The following is a 24,343-nucleotide window of genomic DNA, read 5'->3' as shown; positions in this document are numbered from 1 at the left end:
AACATAAATGAGAATCAAACGAAATACTTCTTCATTAATTACTTAAATGTACATTACATATTAAAGACAGATGTAGACAAAGAGAAGTCCTAAAGTTAGGTCCTAAGCTTTTGGAGGGGGGTCTTGCTGAGAGGTACTGGTGGCCTCGGTCTCTCTCAACTCCAGCTCATAGGGAGTCATGACTTGCTTTCCTTTGTCTGCTGTCTTAGTTGGAAGGACGTTGGGTTCCACCTTCTGGCTCAAGTCCTTCTCTGCATCCTCGCCTCCTTCCTTTTCTTTGTTGGAACCTGAAGGTTCTGTAGGATCCGGAATTGGGCCGTGGGACCATCGGAGGCAGAACAGGAAGAGTTGAGTCAGGGGTAGGAGTAGCAGCAGGAGCCTCTTCAATCTCCTGTATCTCCAAGGGAAGCCAAACGTTCTCGGACTTCCTCAGATCCGAGGATAGAGGAACTCCAGCTACGTTTAGGGCTTCCCCCCAGACTTTCTGACAGTACTCCCGGCACAAAGCCGTGAAGGCCTCTGTCAGCTGCTCCTCGGTGGTTGCTACCCCTTCCTCGTAGCTCGTCTGCTTGGCAGCCTGTAGAGAACGTTGGAATGAGCTGGCTTCTTCCTTCATCAGCGCAAGTTCTTTTTCCAAATCCGAGCGTTCCCTTTGGACTCGGGCGAGCTCATCATCTTTTTCGCGAAGGAGCTTGCGCTGCCCTTCTATCTGGGTCTTCATAGTCTTCAAGTTTGACTCGACCCCATTTTTCTCTCTCCTCAGCTCAGCCACCTTTGAAGTAAGCTTCTCATTTTCAGCAAGGGCTGTGCCCAAGGACTTCTCAGTCTCCATCCTAATTTCCTGCTCAGTTCTGGCCTTCTTCCGAGTGTCTTCTATGAACTTCTCGGCTACAAAGACTTCCTGAATGGCACATGTGAGTACAGTATGGGGAATCGGGAATAGTAAAAAACTTATGAATATTATTAAAAGTGGAATCTTCCTAAAAAGTGGTAAACTTACCGGCGCTAAGTCTCTTTTTAAAGAGAGGAATAGTTGTGGGTAGCTCATTTTTTCCAAGGTTTCCATGTCCTTGGGCGAAGAGGGCGCTCCAACACTTCGGCCAAGTGGTGGGCATGGCCTTGTTGAACCGCCCTTATACTGGATTGGCAGGAGATGGGTGCACTGTCCAATCTTAGGTCGGGGGACCACGTGGTCGGTGCTCGGCGCACTTCGGCCACGTTCCTGATTTCCCCGCTTTCAACTGAGCGGGCCCTACCCTTGCCTTTATCCAGCTTCTGCTGCTGAACCGGTGGGAGTTGTTGTCGTGGCTTCTTGGGGTCCTTGCTGATTGTCCCCTCGGCCTCCCCCTTTCTCTTCTTTTTGGGATCCTCGGCTGGAAGTTTTGGCTCGGCTGGAGGAGGGGGAGGTGGCAAAGATTGAAGAGCTTGGGACGCCCCCGTCTTTTTCTCGGCGACCTTCGCACCTCTCTTGATTAGGAGATCTTGCATCCTATCCATGTCTTCCTCGGCTTCGTCTTCCGGTCGGGCAACTACAAACCCTGCAATTCCAGAGGCCTCAGTGGCTTCTTCTTCCTCGTCAGAGAGTACAACGAACTGGTTCCCTCGAGGTCTTTCGGTATCTTCGAATTGGAACTGTTCTATCTCCTTGTCTAGCGTGTTTGAAGAAGACACTTGCTCCTCTGGGACAACAATCGCCTGGGAGTGTGTAGCTAGAGGGACCGCAGCAATCGGTTGTAGATGCAGTACGGTGTGAGGGGCATCAGGGAGATCGTGGTCGTCCAAAAAGTTGGGTCGGGCTACGTTGATCTTCTTTCGCCTTCGGTCACCCGCTACTATGGCGTTTTCTATCTCTTGGAAGTCCGAGGAGATGGGATCGTACCCTAGAATCAGATGAGCGGCTCTGAGTTGTAGGTCCTCGCTGACGAACACCTCGGAGCGCAGTACTCGGTTAAGATCTGCAACGCGTTGCCGGTGGCTTAAGCGTGGGCGCACGTGTTGCTTATCTGCAAAAGAAGACACCAAATCAAACGAACATGGTCAGATTCACACAACATATAATAAACCTAAATAAATGTGAATACGCATTTGTGTGAGTGTTAGAGGAGTTTGTGCGGAGGGGAAGGTTAATCCTAAGGTGTCGCACCTGGATCTCCCCACTCAACTGGGCAGTGGAGTCCGTCGTGCCAGTTCCCAGAAACGATCAGGTAGTCATCCTTCATGCCTTTGTTGGATTTGGGCAGACAGGAGATTAGCCTAACGACGCTGGAACGGGATTTAATATAGTAACCTACTTTGGAGAGTTTATGGGACTCGTACAGAAAGACGACGTCGTGCCAGGTGAGGTTTAGACCCATTTGCTCGTTTAGAGCATCGACACTGCCCAACACTCTAAAAACGTTTGGAAGGCATTGATCGGGACACAACCGGTGGTTACGAAGGTACAACCTGGTTACAGGTTTCATTGGGAGGGTCATCCCACCCTCTATAAAGGCTATCATTGGGATGATAACCTCTCCCTCTTTTCTAGAACTGGCCACGGCTTCTGCCGGGCAATATTTTAACCCTACATCGCCGGGAATGTGATACTTGGCTCTGAAGCCTTCCATTCCAGCGGCGGTATCAACTAGACACTTAAACCTACCCATCAGAAAAGAACGAAAGGCTAAACTCTAAAGGGGAGAATATCTACGAGGATAGCCGAGGACTATATCCGAGGAGAAAAGGTTAAGAGTAGAGAGAGCAAGAACTTACAAAGTTGAAGGTGTGCAAATTTCCACGGTTTTTTGTGGGTAAAGTATGATTGCTGACGTTTTGATGGGATTAGCCCCTGGGGAATTAAATGAAGGCGCAGGTTCCCGAAGCGTCACGATGTGCGGAAAAGCGGCCTCGAAATTATATTCGTCCCGCCCAAATTTTCATGGAGTAATGAGGACCGTTGGATCGCCATCTCGCCGTTGAACGTGGGGGACAAAGTGTAGCTTACAGTAATAAATGCGCGCGTTTTTGAAAATAAAACCGCCAAGTGGCATCTTCTGGGACGCGAAACGATTTCTACACGTGCAATTATTCACAAAGTGTGTGGAGTAGGTTCTCATCAGATCAAAACCCTATTTTTCTCCTCGGACGTTGAAAATTAGAGTTTTGAGGGGCTATTGTGGGGAGTAAAAAGACCCTAATGGGAATATGGGCCGTTGGGCCATGCTAAGGAAGGCCGACCTGCTCTTGGGTTTAGAACTTGTTAGTACTACGGGTCGGCCCATACGCCGAGGGTCCGAGGATCCAGCCGAGGGTGAATTTCCCTTCGGATGGACACCGGAGAACCCGGGACTTCTTGGTAAAGGTTAGGGAATGACATGGTCAAGACCAATGGTTAAAGGGGGTGAACCCTTGAATGTCCTAGAAGCACCGATGTTAGAGAAGTACCAAAGATAAAGGCTGTCACCTCCACATTAAAGACCCTGCACCTACCACCCTGGCCGCATTAATGGGGAAGTGACACCTTAACAGTGGAAGAGAAACTTCTGGTTACTATTCAAAGGCACTGAGAAAAGAAATATCTAGGCTAAGGGGGAGTTAGGGCAACACGTGTACAAAGTATAAAAAAGAAGAGTATTTAAGGAGCAACCTAGAACAGAAAAGGGGGACGGACTTTTTTGTAATCCAAAAGGAAAAGAAAAAAGAGGAAGAGATAATATAAGAACAACTCTCGGCTTACGTCCGAGGAGGTTGATGTACAATATTCCTTGTTGTTTCCAGGTGTTTGCAATCTTTGGCTTGTCATTTAATCCTCACACACTTCTAACCTGGGTTTCAAGCCCACACTCTACAAATTCATATTGTTTAAGGCTCATTGGGCCTGAGCCCGTAACTGCTCTTGGGGCCAGGCGCAATTGTGCACTTACATTTTGGATATTTAAATATTTGTTAAACATTTTTGGTGAAATTGTACCCCTGAAGTTTACCCTGTAAGTTCAAGTTTTAAAAATAAGCATTGTTAATCATGATGTTGACTACACTTAAGTATTGGCATTAAGTGTGCCAAATGTTAAAAAATGCAATTTTTTTAGCATTTGGCATATCAAAAACCATACATCATTAGGGTATTTTAGCAATGTTGTAAAAAAAATTAAGGGTAAGTACATCCCCTTAACATCCGTTAGACCAAAATTTATTAACTCAATATTAAAAATGTTGTATATTAAACTACCCTTTGCTTAAGGGCAGATTTCTTAAATTATCCTCAATTTCAAAATTAAAAATGTTGTTTTTAATTTTTATTCATTGTGTATTTTAAAATATTAAATATGAATTTTGCTTGTTTTTCTTCTTATTTCAATGGATTATGGAGAGAATTGCTATTGCAATTGTTTTGGTGCTTAATATTTTTTCCATTTTTATTCTAAATTTATCCTTTTTGTCGTTGTTTGTTTATGCAAGAATAACATGTACTTAAGGAATTAATTATATTATCACTTTTTTTTTTTCGGATCCTCTTTTTACTCAAAAGTTACTAACTATTAAAAGAGGATATAATATAACATATTAATTTTTCGAGGTTTTGAGATCCAATCATGTTTCAACCATTTGGGACGGTGGAAGTAGTTAGTAATCAAAAATCACACCTTTGGTGACTAGTATTTTTGATGAAAACTAACTCTACTAATATTTCACAATTTTCACTTTAATGTCCTAATAATTTTATTCCATTGTAGCTAAAATTTTGAACTTGATCCATCATTTCATTGCTTGTTTGGCTTTTTATTTTTTATTATTTATTTTTTCTTTTGTGTGTGTGTGTGTGTTGAGAAGGATCCATCATCTCATTGTAAGTGACCTATTTCCTACTGGATTACATGAGCAATTTCACTTATAATTCGTTCTCCTTTTGTAAGGTTTTAAAATATTTATTGGTGTATAGTTTCCCCTCTTTTGTAGGCTTGCAATTGCAACTTCATTGAATTAAGAGAGCAAGAACAAGACATGAAATACCACAAAAGATATCATTACTGTTTAGTTATCACTTAACCCTAGTGATGAACCAAATGCGGGTGACCTAAGAAAGACGAAATTATTGCGAGAAAAGCACAGGATTTCCAAGGAATAGAACTAGAGAAGCGCTGAACTTGTAGAAAACTAATGATGACTTGTACTTTTTGGCTGCTTTGATGATAAGATGATCTTCCAATACCGTATATAATATATTCACAACCTCATGGCGCAACAACTGGAATAATAATTTGAGAAAGAAAAAAAAAAGTTGTTCATACTCATGGTTGGAGCTACAGAAAGTTTCATTTTTATTTAATCATAGTGTTCAAGCGAGCAAGCCAATTGGGATCTCTATTCATTATTGTCTTTTTGGAGCATTTCGGCAGCACATGAATGGAGTGGTCTCTTTTTCCCATCTTAACATTATTTGTGTTCCAAAGTCAAAATTTTCTTATATTTAATTTTCAATGTGACATTCTTGTGCTCACACGATGACCTAATAAAGCAATCATAAACTGGTCAGCCAACTTGGATAAAGGATGTATTCGTTGGTATTAATCCGAAAAAGTTATTTTAAAAGTTGAAAGTGAGAATTTATACAGTGAACAAATAGCTTTAATATTTAAAATGGATCAATTTAATGGTTTATATATATGTTATATATTAAAACTATCAAGGAATGGAGGTAAGTATCTCCAACCAATTAAGTGACAATTTGAAAAGGTTAGCAACCAATTAACTTGTTTAAGTGATTTGATAAATTATATGTGATTTGGTACATGTAAATGATTTTATAAGTAGTCATATAATAAGTTGAAAAGTTAAAATCTAGTTTGGAGGAAAATTGTCAACTTGAAATGTGTGTTTAGGATGTCTAGTTTTTGTGTAATGGCAATTGACAAGTGTCTTCCACTAAAATCTACAAGTCAATGTTTGAGTAAATAAATTAGTCTTTTAAAAAATTGTAGGTAAGGTTGTCTTCCTGACCTTTCCTAGACTAACAAAAATTAGAGTTTTTTGCTTTAAGTACGGCATTTTTAAAAATATATACCTAGCAACTTGTTCAAAATTAAGCGTGGCTTCATGTATATTACTAAACTATTCAAATAAAAAATATTAAAATATTAATGTATAAAATTGTGTAGCTTTAAAAGTTTATGTGACATTATAAATTATTGATAGATATAAAACATAATATATTAAGTGTGAGATAAACTTTCTTCATCGCTTATTGATCCTTGCAAAGAAATAATAAAGAAAGAAAAAAAAAAAAGATCCATTGTATTTGACCAAAGTCTTTTTTTTTTTTTTTTTAAAGTGTCAAGTTGACACCTTTTTCGAGATTTTTAAAACCTAAAATCACATAAGTGCAAATAAGTGAAGCCTTAAAATAATTAATATATTAAACAAATATGACTTTGATTGAATAAATTGGTCAATAATTGATCTTTGCAATGAATTAATAAATACTAACGTTCAACTTTAGTTAAATCTTCACCTTGAAGCCCAAAAAACATAAACAAAACGCCATCTTGTACGATGTCTATGGGACAAAGCCCGAAGTTTATAAAACCAACAACCATGCATTACGCTTACCCAAAAAATAGAGAAGAAGAATGAAGAAAACAATTATGCATTGCTGTCATAGGTCATTAATTGGTCTTAAACCCTGATAAATAAATAAATATATATATATATATATATATATATATATATATATATATATATATTATTTGGTAAACGTGAATATAATCTGTTTAGAACACAATTTTTGTCGCAACTCGTGAAAGTAGTCGATTGTAGCTTGTAAATAATTACTTTTACATCAGGGACGGAACGAAGACTTAGAGTTAGGGAGGCGACTCTGTTGCTAGCTGTGTGCGGCAGTTCAGATCTTTGAATCTACTGCTTTACTATTAAGAATTTTTGCTTAAATTTTTTTAAAAGGCCAAGTTGTTTGTTCTAGGTAAAATAGATTTATTAGACTTAATTTTTTGTCTTATTATTGGTAATTTTATTGTTGGGCTAATTTTTTGGGCTTGTATATTTTGTTTTAGATTTAATCTATTAATTTTTTATGTCCTTTAAAATGTGAAAAATGTTAAAACTACAAAAATTTTGTAAATTGCTAATGTGGTGAGTGGTTAATGATAAGTAAAAAGTGATGCAGGTGTACGAATCAATAAGAATTTACTACCTCAATAATTTGTATAAATGTTGTAAAAATGTTTTTGGTTATCACATTACTCTCAAAAGAATTGATGGCATTATTAAGGGGCAAAATGTAATTTTATTGAACAAAATTGCTAAAATTAGTACTTATAGTAATATTTTTTTAAATAAATTTTAGGGGGCCATTGCCCCCCTTGTCCAATAACAACTCCGTCCATGTTTCACATGAATTAGTAGCTTTCACAAAAATTATGTTCTTAAATTAGTTGCTTTCACAGATATTAGGCTTCCAATCTCAAATTCTCAATATGTCAATAAAATCTTTTTGCATGACTTGTCGATGTTTATCATAAAATGATAGAAAATTTCTTTTAGGGCAAAGCCACCTCACTTTTGGATTATCCTTTTATTTTTATTTATTTATTTGTTGAGAGTTTGTTTGTTAACTTAAAAAAAATGATGCTGAAAATATAGAAAGATGAATAAGCTAATAGAAAAATTATTTCTTGGAGAAGAAAGTGTAAATTTAAATTTGGAAGATATAATCAATTTTTATAAATAGATTTTGAATAAAAGGTGTTGTAATCCTGTTAAAACTTCTGGAAAAAGTAAAAAGAACAGAAGGTAAATGTCTAATTGAGAATGCCATGAGTTTTTTAGAGTCTCAAACTCATTTACAACAAATATTATATTCTCCCGTCATTGAAGGTAAATGCATAAATGATCATGTTAATAGATGCCTTTAGGGCAAGTTTCAATAAACCATTTTAGAAAAGTTTTGGCATTACTTATAAAAAGCTCTCAAAATAATAATAATAATTTTTTAATTTCTCAATAAAAGTTACTAAAAATACTTTTTAAACCAATACCCGTAAGATATTTGTTAATATTTTCTATGCATAAATCTAGAACTTATTCTTTTCCCATAAAAAGTAGCAGTGTTTATTCCATTTTAAGATTAAGCAAATGAATATAAGCTATACCAAACGCAAAACAATATAACAAAAGGAAAATCAAACTATTGACCAAGATTTGGAAACTTTACAAACAAAATTATATCAATAATTTGCGGTGGAAGTGGAAATATGTTTGAAAGAAAAGTTGAAAACTAATGAAAATGCCCATTCATTAGTCCATGGGGGATCTCTTGTAATGGTGTTGAGCATATTCCCTTGAACCATTAATTCTTTAGTGTGTCACTAGGAAAAATGAAGATGCGTGGGATATAAATCATCACTGTTTTTATTTTTATTTTTATATATATTAAAGTTGATAATATTAACTTAGCCTACGTTTGGATTGCACTGAAAAGGAAAAAATTTTGCATCTAGAGTTTTTTGTATGGGTCCCGTGCATTGTTCAAGAGATCCGCAAGTATGGATTTCAACAAATTTTTTTAAAAAACTAGGTTCTACGGCAATATTCATACATTTAAAAATTATTTTGTTATAGTATTTTCAGTTTTTAGTAAGAAGCGGTATCCAAACAGACACTTAGAAAAAAAATTGGTGTGGAAATACAAATAGCGCTAGTACTTTTTTTTTTTTGAGGAAAAAAAAAGTAGGACCTGCTTATATCAAGGAAAATGCCTGAGAAGATGTTTTTGTAAATAAACTAGTTATAATAAGTATGCGCTTGGATCACGTTGGTGTCTGCGTTAGATGTGTTTTTGCCTTTTTTTTATTTATTATTATTATTATTTTATACTAGCACCTTTTGCACTGTTTAGGGCTGTTTAGGAGGGCCAAAATGGCCCAATACCACAATTTTCAGAAATTTTTAGCAAAAAAACACTGTTTCGGAACTAAATAGGGAAATACCACTTTTATGGTACTCGAGTTTGGAAAACTCGAGTACCATTTGGAACTCGAGTTTAAGACACTCGAGTTCCTAGAAGTTTTGCCACCGTGGCACTGCTGAGGTGGAAATTTGGCGAATAAAAAAAATAATGTGATACTCGAGCTTGGTATACTCGAGTACCATGCAACACAATACTCGAGTATAACATGCTCGAGTACCTTTTATAAATAAAATGTTGTTTATTTTATTTCTACAGTACTCGAGCTCACCAAGCTCGAGTACCTTGTAACTTTTTTTTTTTTTTGGATTATCGACAAATAAACATAAACATAAACATAAAATGTTGTTTATTTCATTTCTACAGTACTCGAGCTCACCAAGCTCGAGTACCTTGTAACTTTTTTTTTTTTGGATTATCGACAAATAAACATAAACATAAAATGTTGTTTATTTTATTTCTACAGTACTCGAGCTCACCAAGCTCGAGTACCTTGTAACTTTTTTTTTTTTTTTTGGATTATCGACAAATAAACATAAACATAAAATGTTGTTTATTTTATTTCTACAGTACTCGAGCTCACCAAGCTTGAGTACCTTGTAACTTTATTTTATTTTGTTTTGGGATTATCGACAAATAAACATAAACATAAAATGTTGTTTATTTTATTTATACAGTACTCTAGCTCACTAAGCTCGAGTACCTTGTAACTTTTTTTTTTTTTTTTTTTTGGGACTAACGACAAATAAACTTAAACATAAAAATAAGTAGCTTTTTTATGTATTTATTTATTTAAATAGAAGCATTGTAAAATACAGAGATTTTAATTTCAAAATATGAATTTAATTTCTACATTAAGTAAAACTGTTCACTGTTTTCTCATAAAAATTGTTCACTCTCTTTTTTGCGTAAATTATTTTCTGTTCACTATTTAAAAAATTGTTCGCTGTTTTCTCATAAAACACCTAGTAAAATCGTATTTTCTAAATTTAAACGCCAAATCTGAATGCTTTTTCATGTTTGAATTTCACAATAATTGAATCTATTTTTCTGCATTGATAAAATCTACTTCTACATTAATAAAATTTTCTCTCTGCACATCATGTTTACTGTATATTCGAATTTGCTTATTGCATTCATAAAATTCGATTTTTGCATTAAGTAAAAACTGTTCACTTGTTTTCTCATAAAATTGTTCGGCTGTTTTCGCATAAACTATTTCTAGCATTCTGCGTAAAATTATTTTACGTTCAGCATTATTTAAAAAATTGTTCACTCACTTTTCTGCGTAAATTATTTTTTGTTCACTATTTAAAAAATTGTTCGTTGTTTTCTCATAAAACACCTAGTGAAATCGTGTTTTTTAAATTTAAACGCCAAATCTGAATGCTTTTTCATGTTTGAATTTCACAATAAACGAAACTATTTTCTGCATTGATAAAATCTACTTCTACATTAATAAAATTTTCTCTCTGCACATCATGTTTACTGTATATTCGAATCTGCTTACTGCATTCATAAAATTTGTTTTTTGCATTAAGTAAAACTGTTCACTGTTTTCTCATAAAAATTGTTCACTGTTTTCTCCATAAACTATTTCTAGCATTCTGCATAAAATTATTTTATGTTCAGCATTATTTAAAAAATTGTTCGCCGGTGAATAGTGATCTATCTGTCTGTCTTTCAATCTGTATCATTCTAGGATCCTTAACAATCTTTCTTTTCCCAAATAGCCTCCTTGCTGAAGGTATTGGACCATATACGGTTATCCTATTTGTGTAACTATATAAGTAGAAGCCTCTGTCTAATTCTTTCTATATCTCATAAATCTTATTACTCATGAAATTAGACCATCTTGAGCCAGAGCATCTGGATCATCAAGTGGTAAATAAGTATCTCTTGTATACCAGTTGTATTCAAGGATACAACCCCAATCATGAATAACAGCCAAAATTCAAATTATTTGAGGCACTTACCATTAGGTGATTTATATGAATCACTCATTTTTCATTCATGGAGTTTGTCCGTTATTCATATAGTTACATATTTAAAAAAACACAAAAACCATTTAAAAGCAATAACCGCGCCAAAGCTAAAAACAGTTTATGCAGAAACAGTGAACAATTTTTATGAGAAAATAGTGAACAGTTTTACTTAATGCAAAAAAAAAAAAAAAAAGATTTTATGAATGCAGTAAGCAGATTTGAATATAAAGTAAACTTGATGTGCAGAGAGAAAATTATATTAATGTAGAAACATATTTATAAATGCAGAAAAATAGATTCGATTATTGTGAAATTCAAACATGAAAAAGCATTCAGATTTGGCGTTTAAATTTAGAAAACACGATTTCACTGAGTGTTTTATGAGAAAAACGTCGAACAATTTTTTTAAATAGTGAACAAAAAACAATTTACGCAGAAAAGATAGTGAACAATTTTTTAAATAATGCTGAACAGAAAATAATTTTAAGCAAAATGCTAGAAATAGTTTATGCAGAAAACAGTGAAATTTTTTTATGAGAAAACAGTGAACAATTTTACTTAAGGCAAAAAACAGATTTTATGAATGCGATGCTTGATTCGAATATACGATGAAACATGATGTGCAGAGTGCAAATTTTATTAATGTAGAAACGGATTTTATCAATGCAAAAAAATATATTCGATTATTGTGAAATTCAAACATGAAAAAGCATTCAGATTTGGCGTTTAAATTTAGAAAACACGATTTCACTGAGTGTTTTATGAGAGAACAGCGAACAATTTTTTAAATGGTGAACAAAAAATAATTTACGCAGAAAAGTGAGTGAAATTTTTTTTAAATAATGCTGAACAGAAAATAATTTTATGCAGAATGCTAGAAATAGTTTATGCAGAAAACAGTGAACAATTTTTATGAGAAAACTGTGAACAGTTTTACTTAATGCAAAAAACAAATTTTATGAATGCAGTAAGCAGATTCGAATATACAGTAAACATGATGTGCAGAGAGAAAATTTTATTAATGTAGAAGTAGATTTTATCAATGCAGAAAAATAGATTCAATTATTGTGAAATTCAAACATGAAAAAACATTCAGATTTGGCGTTTAAATTTAGAGAACACAATTTTACTAGGTGTTTTATGAGAAAACAGCGAACAATTTTTTAAATAGTGAACAAAAAATAATTTACGCAAAAAAGAGAGTGAACAATTTTTATGAGAAAACAGTGAACAGTTTTACTTAATGTAGAAATTAAATTCATATTTTGAAATTAAAATCTCTGTATTTTACAATGCTTCTATTTAAATAAATAAATACATTAAAAAGCTACTTATTTTTATGTTTATGTTTATTTGTCGATAATCCCAAAAAAAAAAAAAAAAAAAAGTTACAAGGTACTCGAGCTTAGTGAGCTGGAGTACTGTAGAAATAAAATAAACAGCATTTTATGTTTATGTTTATTTGTCGATAATCCCAAAACAAAATAAAATAAAGTTACAAGGTACTCGAGCTTGGTGAGCTCGAGTACTATAGAAATAAAATAAACAACATTTTATGTTTATGTTTATTTGTCGATAATCCCAAAACAAAATAAAATAAAGTTATAAGGTACTCGAGTTTGGTGAGCTCGAGTACTATAGAAATAAAATAATTGACTTTTTATTTATAAAAGGTACTCGAGCATGTTATACTCGAGTATTGTGTTGCATGGTACTCGAGTATACCAGTTTCAATCTGCACATTATTTTTTTATTCGCCAAATTTAAACTCGAGCGTGCCACGGTGGCAAAACTTAGGCTCGAGCGTCTTAAACTCGAGTTCCACGATATTTTCGAGTTTGCCAAACTCGAGTACCATAAAAGTGGTATTTCCCTATTTAGTTCCGAAACAATGTTTTTTTGCTAAAAATTTCTGAAAATTGTGGTATTGGGCCATTTTGGCCGGAGGGCCAAATAAACAGTGCATTAAGTAGATAAACAATATTTTCCTATATAAACAGTAACTTAAAAAATATTTTTTTATTATTTTTAACAATAAATTTTAACTTATATATCTAAAATACACTAAAAATACCATTACTTCAATATTAAATGAGAGAGACCCAGTTCACATGCATCAGTTTGGTTTGGGATGAGTCCGTTGACCTGGCTGTCAACCATTCAAAGTCAGAAAAAAACACAATTCCGTGTGCGACTGTGAGCGCAGTGCAAAGGGTCCTTTTTATTACGCTGTCCTATCTCTGAATGGTTTGTGTGATTAGGATTGAGAACACAGCTCATTCTCATCACAATTTCTTCTTTCTTTTTCTTTTTCTATTTTTTTCTCAGTTTTTAACTTTTTAATGATACTAAAAATAGTGTCATTAATAGGTTAATACAATAATGAAATTTTTTAATTTTATTCTAACAGCCATAGATAAAGTTTATTTTAGTTGAATAAAAGATTTGAAGTATAAAAAAATCAATTAATATCTTATATCAATTAGTAGGTTAAACTAAACTCATTCTCATGTTGAAATTTTGTTTTCGTCAATTTAGAGATGTAAATATTTTGTTTCATAATTTCGCTTGTTAAACTGCTTCTTATAATCACTTATAAATCTCTTTTCTTTCAAGTCATTCTCATGAAGTTAGGTATGAAAAATGTGAATGAGTCTTTTTCCCTTTCTTCCTAATGTGGATGTTAATTAATAAATATATAAACTAAAATTGAGTACTATATAAGAAAATACAATCTATTTTTTTTAAAAAAAAGTTACCCAAAAACAAAAGAAGAGTAAAAGTATAAAAAAAGAAAAAGAAAAAGAAAAAAGAATGAAATAATTGAGTTCACATTTAAAAGCCATTCTGGTCCTCAACAAGACCCATAAACAAAACAAAAAAGACAGCTTGAAAGATTAAGAAACGTTGTGCTCCATTCCGTTCCAACTTCCCCACTTCCAAGTTCTCATTTCCAAGTCTTCGCACACTCTCAAAAAAAGTCCTCCCATTCATTCATTCCTTCCTTCCTCTCTCTCTCTCTCTCTCTCTCTCTCTCTCTCTCTCTTCCACTCTCCCCAATTCTTCTTCTTCTTTAAAACCTCATCTATGTTCCTCACACATTACTAAAAAACAAACCTCAAAGCTAGAGAGAGAGAGAGAGAGAGAGATGGGTTATGCTAAAGTGTTTGTGGGTGTACTCTTCTTGTTCGTCACTTTAGCCACCACGTCGGCGATCAAGTGCACCACCAACACCACCACCACAAACTCCACGTGTCGCTCTCTAATTGACTACGTGCCCGTAAACGACACCGTCCTCTCCGCCGTCAAATCCCTCTTCCAAATCAAGAGATTCCACGACCTCTTAGGAGCCAACGACTTCTCCACCTCCACGTTACCAAACCAGACCCTACCAGCGAAGCAGAGGATCAGAATCCCCTTCACTTGCCGCTGCGTAAACGGGACAGGTGTCAGCGACAGAGCCCCCGTGTACAAGGTGAAAAAAGACGACGGGCTGTACAATATCGCTTTCTTTACTTTCTCAAACTTAGTAACGTACCAAGAAATCGCTAAGGTTAATGGGATACCTAATCCGGACAAGATTACGGTCGGGCAAGAGCTGTGGATCCCACTTCCTTGTAGCTGTGATGAAGTGGAGGGTGCTAAGGTCGTTCATTATGGACACGTGGTGGAATCTGGGAGCTCGGTGGATCAGATTGCTACGGTGTATGGGACCACACCGGCTATTTTGTTGAATCTCAACGGGATGGCTAATGCTAGTCAGCTTCTGGCCGGTCAAGTTCTTGACGTTCCTCTCAAAGGTTTTTACCTTTTACCTTTTTACCATTATTATGTTTTGCACAACTTTCTCTTTCCTCATACATAACCCAAATAAAACACCCTAATGTAAAATCTCCCTCACTTTTTTGTTTTTATAAAAAAGGAAATCTATAGCTATCTTTAACTAATGGTAAAAGTCAATTATATCTTCAACTCAAAAAAAAAGTCAATTATATCTTAAATTTAAATCTCAATGTTATTGATTTATGAAGTTCTTGATCATTTGTCATATTTGCTTGAGATGAATAGTAATGGTTGGTGTAACATAGCATGACTTTTACACACAAGTCTACTATTGAAACAATAATTTATGTTGTATTGTAATCGCAACTGTACGACATTAATAATTATTTCTTAATATCCTACCTTATCGTCAATACGACATTTATAATTATAATTATTATTTATCAATCCAACTCGTAACGCGATCTTCTTTTGTACTTAAGCCTCTGCCCACTGGGCATGAGGCTGGTGACAAGTCAAAACTCTTGTTATTGACAAAACATACTTATTAGTATTTTTCTTGTGAAGTTAAGATATGAGAAATGTGAACGAGTCTTTTCCCTTTCTTCTTAATATATATGTTTATTAATAAATATATAAACACAATTGAGCGCTATAAGAAAATTCAATCTATCTATAAAGAGGTTTCTCAAAAAAAAAAAAAACTATCTATAAAGAGAAAAAAAAAAAAAGTTACCCAACAACAAAAGGAGAGTTGTCTAAAAAATTAGCTCTAAAAAAAAGAGTAAAAAAAACATAAAAATAATTGAAATAATTGAGTTCACATTTAGGCCATATATGCTTGTCCTCAACAAAAAACCATAAACAAAACAGATGGGCTTTGTGTAAACCCATTTTTAGTATTTTCACACTAAAATACATATTTTTATAACACTTTTTAACCTAAATATATTTTTACAATATTTAAACATCAATACATTGTTTAAATGTTCTGAAAATAGATGCATATGAAAAAATGTTCAAATACGTAACGCAACCAAACCAACTTCCCAAGTTTCCCATTCCAAGTCTCCATTCTCACTCTCAAAAAAGTCTTCCCATTCATTCATTCTTCTTCACTCTCCCCAGTATGCCCAAAAATTTCTTCTTCTTCTTCTTAAAAACTCCTCTATGTTCCTCACGCTGTCACACGTTACAAACAAACCTCAAAGCTAGAGAGAGAGAGAGCTAAGGAGAGATGGGTTATGCTAAAGTGTTGGTGGGTGTACTCTTGTTCATCACTCTAGCCACCACATCAACGGCTCAGCCTCCACCAACCTTCACGTGCTCCGCCACAGCAAAGTCCACGTGTCACTCTCTGGTTGACTACGTGTCCCCAAACACAACCGTCCTGTCCACCATCCAATCCCTCTTCCAAATCACGAGATTCCACGACCTCTTAGGAGCCAACGGCTTTCCCACCTCCACCTCACCAAGCGAGACCCTACAAGCGCAGCAGAGGATCAAAATCCCCTTCACTTGCCGCTGCGAAAACGGGACAGGTGTCAGCGACAGAGCCCCCGTGTACACGGTGAAAAAAGACGACGGGCTGTACCATATCGCTTTCGACATTTTCTCAAATTTAGTAACGTACCAAGAAATCGCTAAGGTTAATGGGATACCTAATCCGGACAAGATTGAGGTTGGGCAAAGGCTGTGGATCCCACTGCCTTGTAGCTGTGATGACGTGGAGGGTGCTAAGGTCGTTCATTATGGACACGTGGTGGAATCTGGGAGCTCGGTGGATCAGATTGCTACGGTGTATGGGACCACACCGGCTATTTTGTTGAAGCTCAATGGGATGACTAATGCTAGTCAGCTTCAGGCCAATCAAGTTCTTGATGTTCCTCTCATAGGTTTTTACCTTTTACCTTTTTACCTTTATTATGTTTTTGCTCAACTTTTCTATTTAATCCACACTACTTAACGTATCCAACCTGTGTATTGATGCACTAAACACATACTTAACCCAAATAAAGCACCCTAATGTTGAATCTCACCAACTTTTTTGTTTTTATAAAAAATAAATCTATTGCTCTCTTTAACTAAAGGTATGAGTCAATTTTTGCTCAACTTTTCTCTTTAACCCTCTTTGGATAGATTAGTTAAATTCGGAAAGTTTCTTGTCCAATAAAATAAAATGGACACAACTTGTGTCCAGTGCATTAATGTATCAAGGGACCAGAGTATTGATGCACTAGACATGTACTAAAGCACCCTATGGTTGAATCTCTCTCACTTTTTTTTGTTTTTATAAAAAAGAAATCTTTTGCTATCTTTGGCTAATGGTAAAAGTCAATTATCGAAATGGGTATCTTAAAAATTTAAATCTCAATGTTATTGATTTATAAAATTCTTGATCATTTTTCGTATTTGCTTGAGATGAAAAGTAATGGTTGGTGTAACGCATGACTTTTACAGACAAGTCTACTATTGAAACAATATTTTATATTGTATTGTAATCGCAACGTTACGTCTTTAATAATTATTTCTTAATACCCTACATTATCGTCATTGCGACATTAATAATTATTATTTATCAATCCAACTCGTAACACGATTTTGTTTTGGACTTCGGCCTCTGCCCACTGGGCATGAGGCTGGTGACTAGTCAAAACTCTTATTAGTGACAAAACATGCTTTATGTAAAGGCATTAACAACTTTGAAAAATTGTTAATTTATTATCTTCATGTGCATGTCACTTTAAATTATTACTTTAGTTTTCCTCAAAAAAAAAAAAACTTTAGCATTATTATCATCATGCGCATAACACTTAAATTAAATTCCTTAGAACTTTTAATATTGGGCTGTGTTTGTTAATTGTTATACACTGTGTTACACACGGTGAGTCTGTGACTTAAAGTCAACACAATGTGTATAACAAAATTTTCCCTTTAATATTTTATATTTATGAGACCAGCATGAGGCTTTTCTCAACATATAAAGAAGTGCGAGAAAAAAGAAGTTAGATAGTCTTATAGGGTATGGAGTCTATGGGCTATAAAGTATACACCTGGAAAAATTGGCTTATATTGCAAATTTGATATTGCTTGAGAAGGTCTAGCAAAGGAAAACCCAATTAAGAATGCATATTATAGTTTTGGAAAAATGAAATCTTGTTTTCATTAAAAAAGGAAAGAATGTTAGAATCACCAAGTGTGGCCCAGTGGCTTGTCCACCACTGGTAAGGCTCTGGGGTTTGACTGGGTTTGCTCCCTAGTTCGAGTCCTAGCAGCTGCAACACCTTGTGGTCAGTGGCAGGCTCCCACCATGAGCGGGAATTAGTTGAGGTGTGTGCAAGCTGGCCCGAACACCCCATGGAAAACCAAAAAAGAAAGAATGTTAGTATGGCCCATTGGTTACCTATAACCAGTGGATAGAGTTGGTATTGTCAAATCCATTAAGCCCATACAGTCCAAAGTCCCCTATTATAAGTTAGCAAACTTTTTCTCTCACCTATTTGACATAAAATAGGTGGATGAGAATCCACATAGCTAAGGATTCTTTTTTGTGAATAGATTCACTATTTTTGGATATTAGCTAATGGTGACAAGTTACTCCATTATAGTAGTAGGCTCAACTTGTATATATAATTGACTCAATTATTGGAGGTATATATGTAATTAGTGTAGAAAATGTTCAGGTACATAATTTCTTTTTGTAACTACTAACTTAACCTGTTGCGAATGGTCCATAGTTAAAAATTGTGTTAGTTGTGGGATCATACGAAAATGATGTTGCTCTACTTACAATTTACTACCTTAGCATATGTTAAAAAAGTGTCATTGATATTGCTCTAAGCATATAAAATTTCTTGCAAAGTGAGTTTGTATCTATCTATAATTAAGGAGAATGATAATTGGTCCCAGCTCGCCCTCATTTCTCATAGGACTATCATGTAACCAGGATCCAATTATATTCCTAATTGCTTTGTATAATCAAGATTCAAATTACTTATAAGACCAATTATATATCTTAAACTCTTAGTAATATTACCTTGACTTCTGAATTCTGACAGTGCATGATGTTTTTCTTGAAATTCTTTGTCCCTAGCTTTATTTGGTGTTGTGGATACTGTGAATAAATGATGCTCAAATGTTTTATTTGCAGCTTGTAATTCCAGTGTAAACAGCAGCTCCTTGGACTACCCTTTACTTGTTGCCAATGGCACTTATGTCTACACTGCTAATGATTGTGTGAACTGCAAATGTTCCTCAGGGAACAACTATATGTAAGTGTATGACTGAATGGCTCTTTGATATTGTGTTACTGACTTTCTTACCTTTGTGTTTGCGAGTTTTTCAAGTTTCTAAATTTTTGTCGTTTTGCTTGTGCGGCCAGACTACAATGTGAGGCTTCTGGACTGAAACCATCACCCAAAACCTGGTCAACTTGCCCTGCAGCGCAATGTAATGGTACAAGCAGTCTATATCTTCTTGGCAATGTCACCACAGCTTCGACAACTTGTAACCAAACTACCTGTGCCTATTCTGGTTTCACAAACGAAAGCATTTTTACAACCCTTGCCACAGAGTCCACTTGTCCTGCAGGTTGGTACAAATTACTATAACTTTGTTGCAGTGCTTTGATTTTTGTATGTTTAGTATTTTCATATTACCCGAATACATACATTGGCCATCTCACCATCTAGGAATTCATTTTAAGAGGTCATTAGTGGTCAGTATATGTTTTGGTTGAGCCAGAATTTGAGCCCAGGGGACAAAATTTAGAACAAACACACATGGCATGTATTATGTATATATAGGAAAGCGCACGCGCGCACACTAGTCTTGATAATAAAAAGTCATTTATGTGAATACTAAATGTTATTTTAATATAAAGTAATAATAAAAAAATAAAAAACTTTGATGTTCGCAAGATAAAAAATGACAACCAGTTATCTCTTACACTGATATCTTCTCTGGCTGTTGTATGAAATAATAGTACGTAGCATAATCATCCAAACTTTTTATGATGCTAACATGTTTAAACAGTTGATCATGACAAATCAAAATTTGTGCTATGTGATATGCATTTCTTTCACTTATACAAACAATTGTAATTATCAACTAAATACCGTTATTTTTCATAGGTGGACCAACTGGCTCACCAACTAGCTCACCAGGTTCTGATGCTTCTAAGAATGGTATGCAAGGTTTTAGATGGAACTTTCTTTTCATCTCTATTCAGTTGATCATCCTCTGTTTTACTCTTTCCTAGTGAGATGGAGAGTGTATTTCTATGGTTTTATCCACTCTCATTTTACCATTCGAGGAAAAGAACAGACAATTGAGATGTAGAGCATCACTTTTGATTAATTTGGTGGATGAGAATAAACTTATTGCATTCACAAGTGGAAAATGAAAGTTTTTTACTTGGAGAGTTATCTCTAAGCCATCAAGATTCAAGATGACACTTGCATACCGTGGATACCAGATCTATGCCTTGTCCATATTTTTCATTTTGTATTTTTGTTTATCAGAACCTGGTTTGACATGAAAATTTTTTAAACTAATGGCGGCAGAAAATGTAGGCTTTTTTGGGAATTGTTGCTCTTGCAAATTACAGTGGAAGTGTTTTTGGAAGTCTGCTCAAGGGGGAAACACTTTTCTGCATAATAAAAAGAAAAAAAAAAAAAAGGAAAAAAGAGGAGAGATTAAGACCCTTTTAACAGTAATAATATGGTTTCAACCAATCGCTAGTAATCTGTTGGGAGAATTAGAATTTTATTTCAAATGAGCAAATTTTATAACCAACACACATATGTTTCCAAATACCCACGAAAATACATAGATACACTTGTGCTTATATATAAAATTAAGACCTATTTGGATATAAAATATTAGAATATAAATAAAAAGATAGCATATCCACTATATTGTGTTTATTTACTGGAAATTTTTTATATATAAATAAGCCGTGCTGTAATTTCTTCTTGGTCAAAATTCCAATAATAATTCTCAAATAATGATTTCTAATAGTTAGATAAAGTTCTGAGTATAGTGTATGTTAGTTTTTGCTAGACTATTAAATGATTAAATTATAATTTTTTTTAAATCAAATAATTGTAATTATCAAGTAAAGAGTAAAGACTACTATGTTTTTCATAGGTCTCTCACCAGCTGCTGCACCATCTGGTATACCAACTTCTGATGCTTTCAAAATTGGTTTGCAAGGTTTGAGATGGAGCTTCCATTTCTTCTCTATTCAGTTGATCTTCCTTTGTTTTCATCTTTCTCAGTGAGAAAGAGTGTGATTCTATGGTTTTTATCCACCATTTGAGGACAGGGGCACACAATTGATACGTATAAAGTATCGTAGTTTGATTAATTTGGTGTACAAGAATAATCTTATTGTGTGAGACCCCTTAGTTAAATACGAAGAGAATTAAATAGTTAAGTTCCAATTATCCAATTATGTATTTACAATTATGATAATTTAAATGCAACTACAAGAAGAACCAAATTTGTAAATAAAACATTAAACAATAAAAAAAAAAAAAAATTCTAAGCATTCTTTTAGAAGTTTTTTATTTTTATTTTTTTATGATATATATTTTTATATGTTGGCTCTATGCAAGATCACGTGGTTTAGCTATTATGGGGATCGACCTTTTACTTTTACCAGTCATCATTCTCCATACAATCAAATCATAGTATTTTTACTCCCTAAAAAAATAAATCTCTCTCTCTCTCTCTCTCTCTCTCTCTCTCTCTCTCTATATATATATATATATATATATATATATATTGTTTGTAAATCATGATAATCTAGTTCAAGATACTTGATACTTGACTCTAGAGTCTAAACGTTACAACCACTAGATGAACTTAATACTGTTACTATATTTTTTTTAGAACATTTGAAATATTCATACATGGAGGACCGTTAATTGACTCCAAGGACCCTCCTTGAAGGTTTGATTATTGTAGTGGCACACTGGGATTCATAGCTCTATAGTTTCATGGTTTGATCATGCCAAAGGACATCAACATTGTTATGAAAATTAACCAAAGTCATTTGACTTTTGATTAATCTCATAATATTGTGAGACAAAGCTTTTGAAGCATCACAATTTTATACATCATTATTATAATATTTATTTTAATTGAATTTAAATTATAATATTATATTTTTAAACCCTCCATTAGAATCTTGATACATTATATTTTTAGAGAAAATTACTTATTTTCACTCAAAAAAATCGCCCCGATTACATTTAACCTTCTTATCTATCAAAACACAATTTACCCCTGAATTTTAAAAATACATTACACTAAACTATTGTTGTTTGTTCTGCTGTTAAAACTGACAAAATTTAGTATTGAAAGATCAATTTACTACCGCTTTGTTGTATGGTTTAGAGAAAGGGGCATGTTGGTTTTTCAAGGATAAACTATAAGTACTTAACACCAAAACAGACTGCAGGGGGATATTGAAAAAATATTATAATTTTAGGGTAGTCAGTCTTACATTTTGATAGTTTAAGGTGTTCATGTGATATGTGAGAAACATCAGTGTAAAAGTATAATTTGCCCTAACAAACAAATATTATATGTTCGGTCCAATATTTAAAATGTCATTAATATATTATATATCAATTTTTTAAAATTGTTTGGAATTCCTTAACTAAATGTGTCTCCGCCATTGTGTGAAAATTTAAAAAATTAAATACTGAGAAAATAACTATAAGTTAAATCATGAATTTTATTGATATGAATATGAATTAAGATGGACTTGGAAAACATAGACATAAACATTATATATATATATATATATATATATATATATATATATATATATATATATAAAATGTGTTGTTTGTGTCGAGGTATTAAAATTGTATTAAAACATTAATAATATAAATAAAAAATATTTATGAGTGATAATTTATAAATATCAACTATTCAGTTTTCAACAAAGCTTAAAGAAATGTAAATAATAAAACAATCTTACTATATGCTATTGCCAGCAAACAGGCACCATGATGACTTTGGAAGTAGACGGATAAACATTGTTTAAAATGCTTCAACCATACATGCTACACCTAACATCATACATCACTCAGTTGAATTTGCAAGGTTGCGAACTAACATCATACATGTTATTCTTCTCAAAAAAAAAAAAAAAATATCATGCATGTTATTTATTAGTTTAGGCGACACCCACTCTTAGATATTTATATTCATATTTTTTATTTTTTATTTTGTTATTCGACTCTTTTGTTGGTCCTATCTTAAGATGACATTTTTTTAGTATTACTATGAGAAGCAAATAATCTCAAGAATATGAAAAGAATGTATTGCGATATAAATATAAAATGTTCATATGAGATAGAATTTATTGGATTATAATTGAATATGGTTAATAGATTGTAAAAAAATGTCCACATGCGATTGCAACAAAAACAATTCTTATTTGTTTAGTCTTTTTTTTTTTTTGGTCTAAAATTGAAAACGTTATTAAACTATAAAAAATTTTACAAAAGCTAAATATTAAGAAAATGATTATAATTTAATTTATGATTTTTATTAATATGAAAAATTATTTCACAATTGTTTTTGAAAAATATAGACGTAAAGATTATTTTATACCAGCGGTTCCTTTAGCTTTAACAATATCAATGTACTGGTGTAGTACTCACTGCAATATCTTCTATAAATATTGACGATGGCTTTAAAGTACTCTTTTTTTTTTTTGACAAAAGGCTTTAAAGTACTTGAGTTCACAAAAGTGATATTGTTATCAATCGTTTTATGTCTACCTTATTGGAATATGATAATTCTATATATTTAAATTTCACACCTTTCTAATATATGTAATGATTTCTCTCTCTCTCTCTCTATATATATATATATATATGATTTATAATTTAATTGAATATAGACTCTTTGATTTTTTCACCAAATAATTCACTTGTTACAAAAATTAAAACATAAATGTACATATGACGAAATATTGGACTCTAATTAAAATTCAATTTGGAATCTAATTGGATTTGGATTCTTCAATTTTTGCACTCAATAATTTACATGGCACAAAATTAAAAATTAAATGGGTGGCACAAAATTGAGAATCCAATTAAAATCTAATTGGATTTTCTTTGAGTTTTAGCTATATATATGTGTGTGTGTGGAAAATATAAACATAAACATAAATACATAACAAGTTTACACATATATATACACACAAATGTGTATTGAGAGAGAGAGAGAGAGAGAGAGAGAGAGAGAGAGAGATGCCCCTTTTACGTTTAATTCCAGCTCCTCCCTTCCTTAGAAAAGTTATTAAAATAAATTTTTTGAACCCATCATGTGGCTATCTTTTAGGTTACGTTTGAAACATTGAATGAAGGCTACGACATGAATTGTAATATTTATTACTAGGAATAAAATGCGTTGTAATGTAATAATTAAACATATTCATTAGTTTGGTTGTGAGTTATAACATTAGAATGAAACTTAACATTTATTTTAGAAAATTTCTTACTCATACAATTATATTTCCTTAAAAATTGTTTTTTTTAATATTTATATTTAAGAGAGATATGTTTTATTTTTTATGATTTTTTATTTT

At 33.4% G+C, this 24,343-nt stretch overlaps 1 protein-coding gene across 2 annotated transcripts; it reads left to right on the top strand.

Annotated features, from left to right (window-relative positions):
- Positions 1 to 13,816: 13,816 nt before the first annotated feature.
- On the top strand, positions 13,817 to 20,175 carry LOC142643097 (lysM domain-containing GPI-anchored protein 2). 2 transcript variants are annotated; one of them, XM_075817646.1, is made up of 4 exons: positions 13,817 to 14,744; positions 18,878 to 18,998; positions 19,109 to 19,317; positions 19,860 to 20,175. In XM_075817646.1, exons 1-4 carry the CDS (start codon positions 14,093 to 14,095, stop codon positions 19,985 to 19,987), a joined length of 1,110 nt encoding a protein of 369 aa, XP_075673761.1. In that variant the 5' UTR covers positions 13,817 to 14,092; the 3' UTR covers positions 19,988 to 20,175. The 2 variants fall into 2 exon arrangements, with proteins under 2 accessions (XP_075673761.1, XP_075673760.1); XM_075817645.1 differs by lacking the exon at positions 13,817 to 14,744 and adding an exon at positions 15,928 to 16,622.
- The last annotated feature ends 4,168 nt before the right edge of the window (positions 20,176 to 24,343 follow it).

This window comes from Castanea sativa, chromosome 7, assembly GCF_040712315.1.
Source record: "Castanea sativa cultivar Marrone di Chiusa Pesio chromosome 7, ASM4071231v1".
NCBI lineage: Eukaryota > Viridiplantae > Streptophyta > Magnoliopsida > Fagales > Fagaceae > Castanea > Castanea sativa.
This window is presented reverse-complemented; position numbering and strand designations above follow the sequence as displayed.

Excerpts from the sequence above, each read along its gene's own strand:
- LOC142643097 (XM_075817645.1), top strand. The coding sequence starts at position 15,965 with ATGGGTTATGCTAAAGTGTTGGTGGGTGTACTCTTGTTCATCACTCTA. Across the intron at positions 16,623-18,877 it reads TCTTGATGTTCCTCTCATAG|CTTGTAATTCCAGTGTAAAC; the intron begins GTTTTTACCTTT and ends TTTTATTTGCAG. Across the intron at positions 18,999-19,108 it reads TCCTCAGGGAACAACTATAT|ACTACAATGTGAGGCTTCTG; the intron begins GTAAGTGTATGA and ends TTGTGCGGCCAG.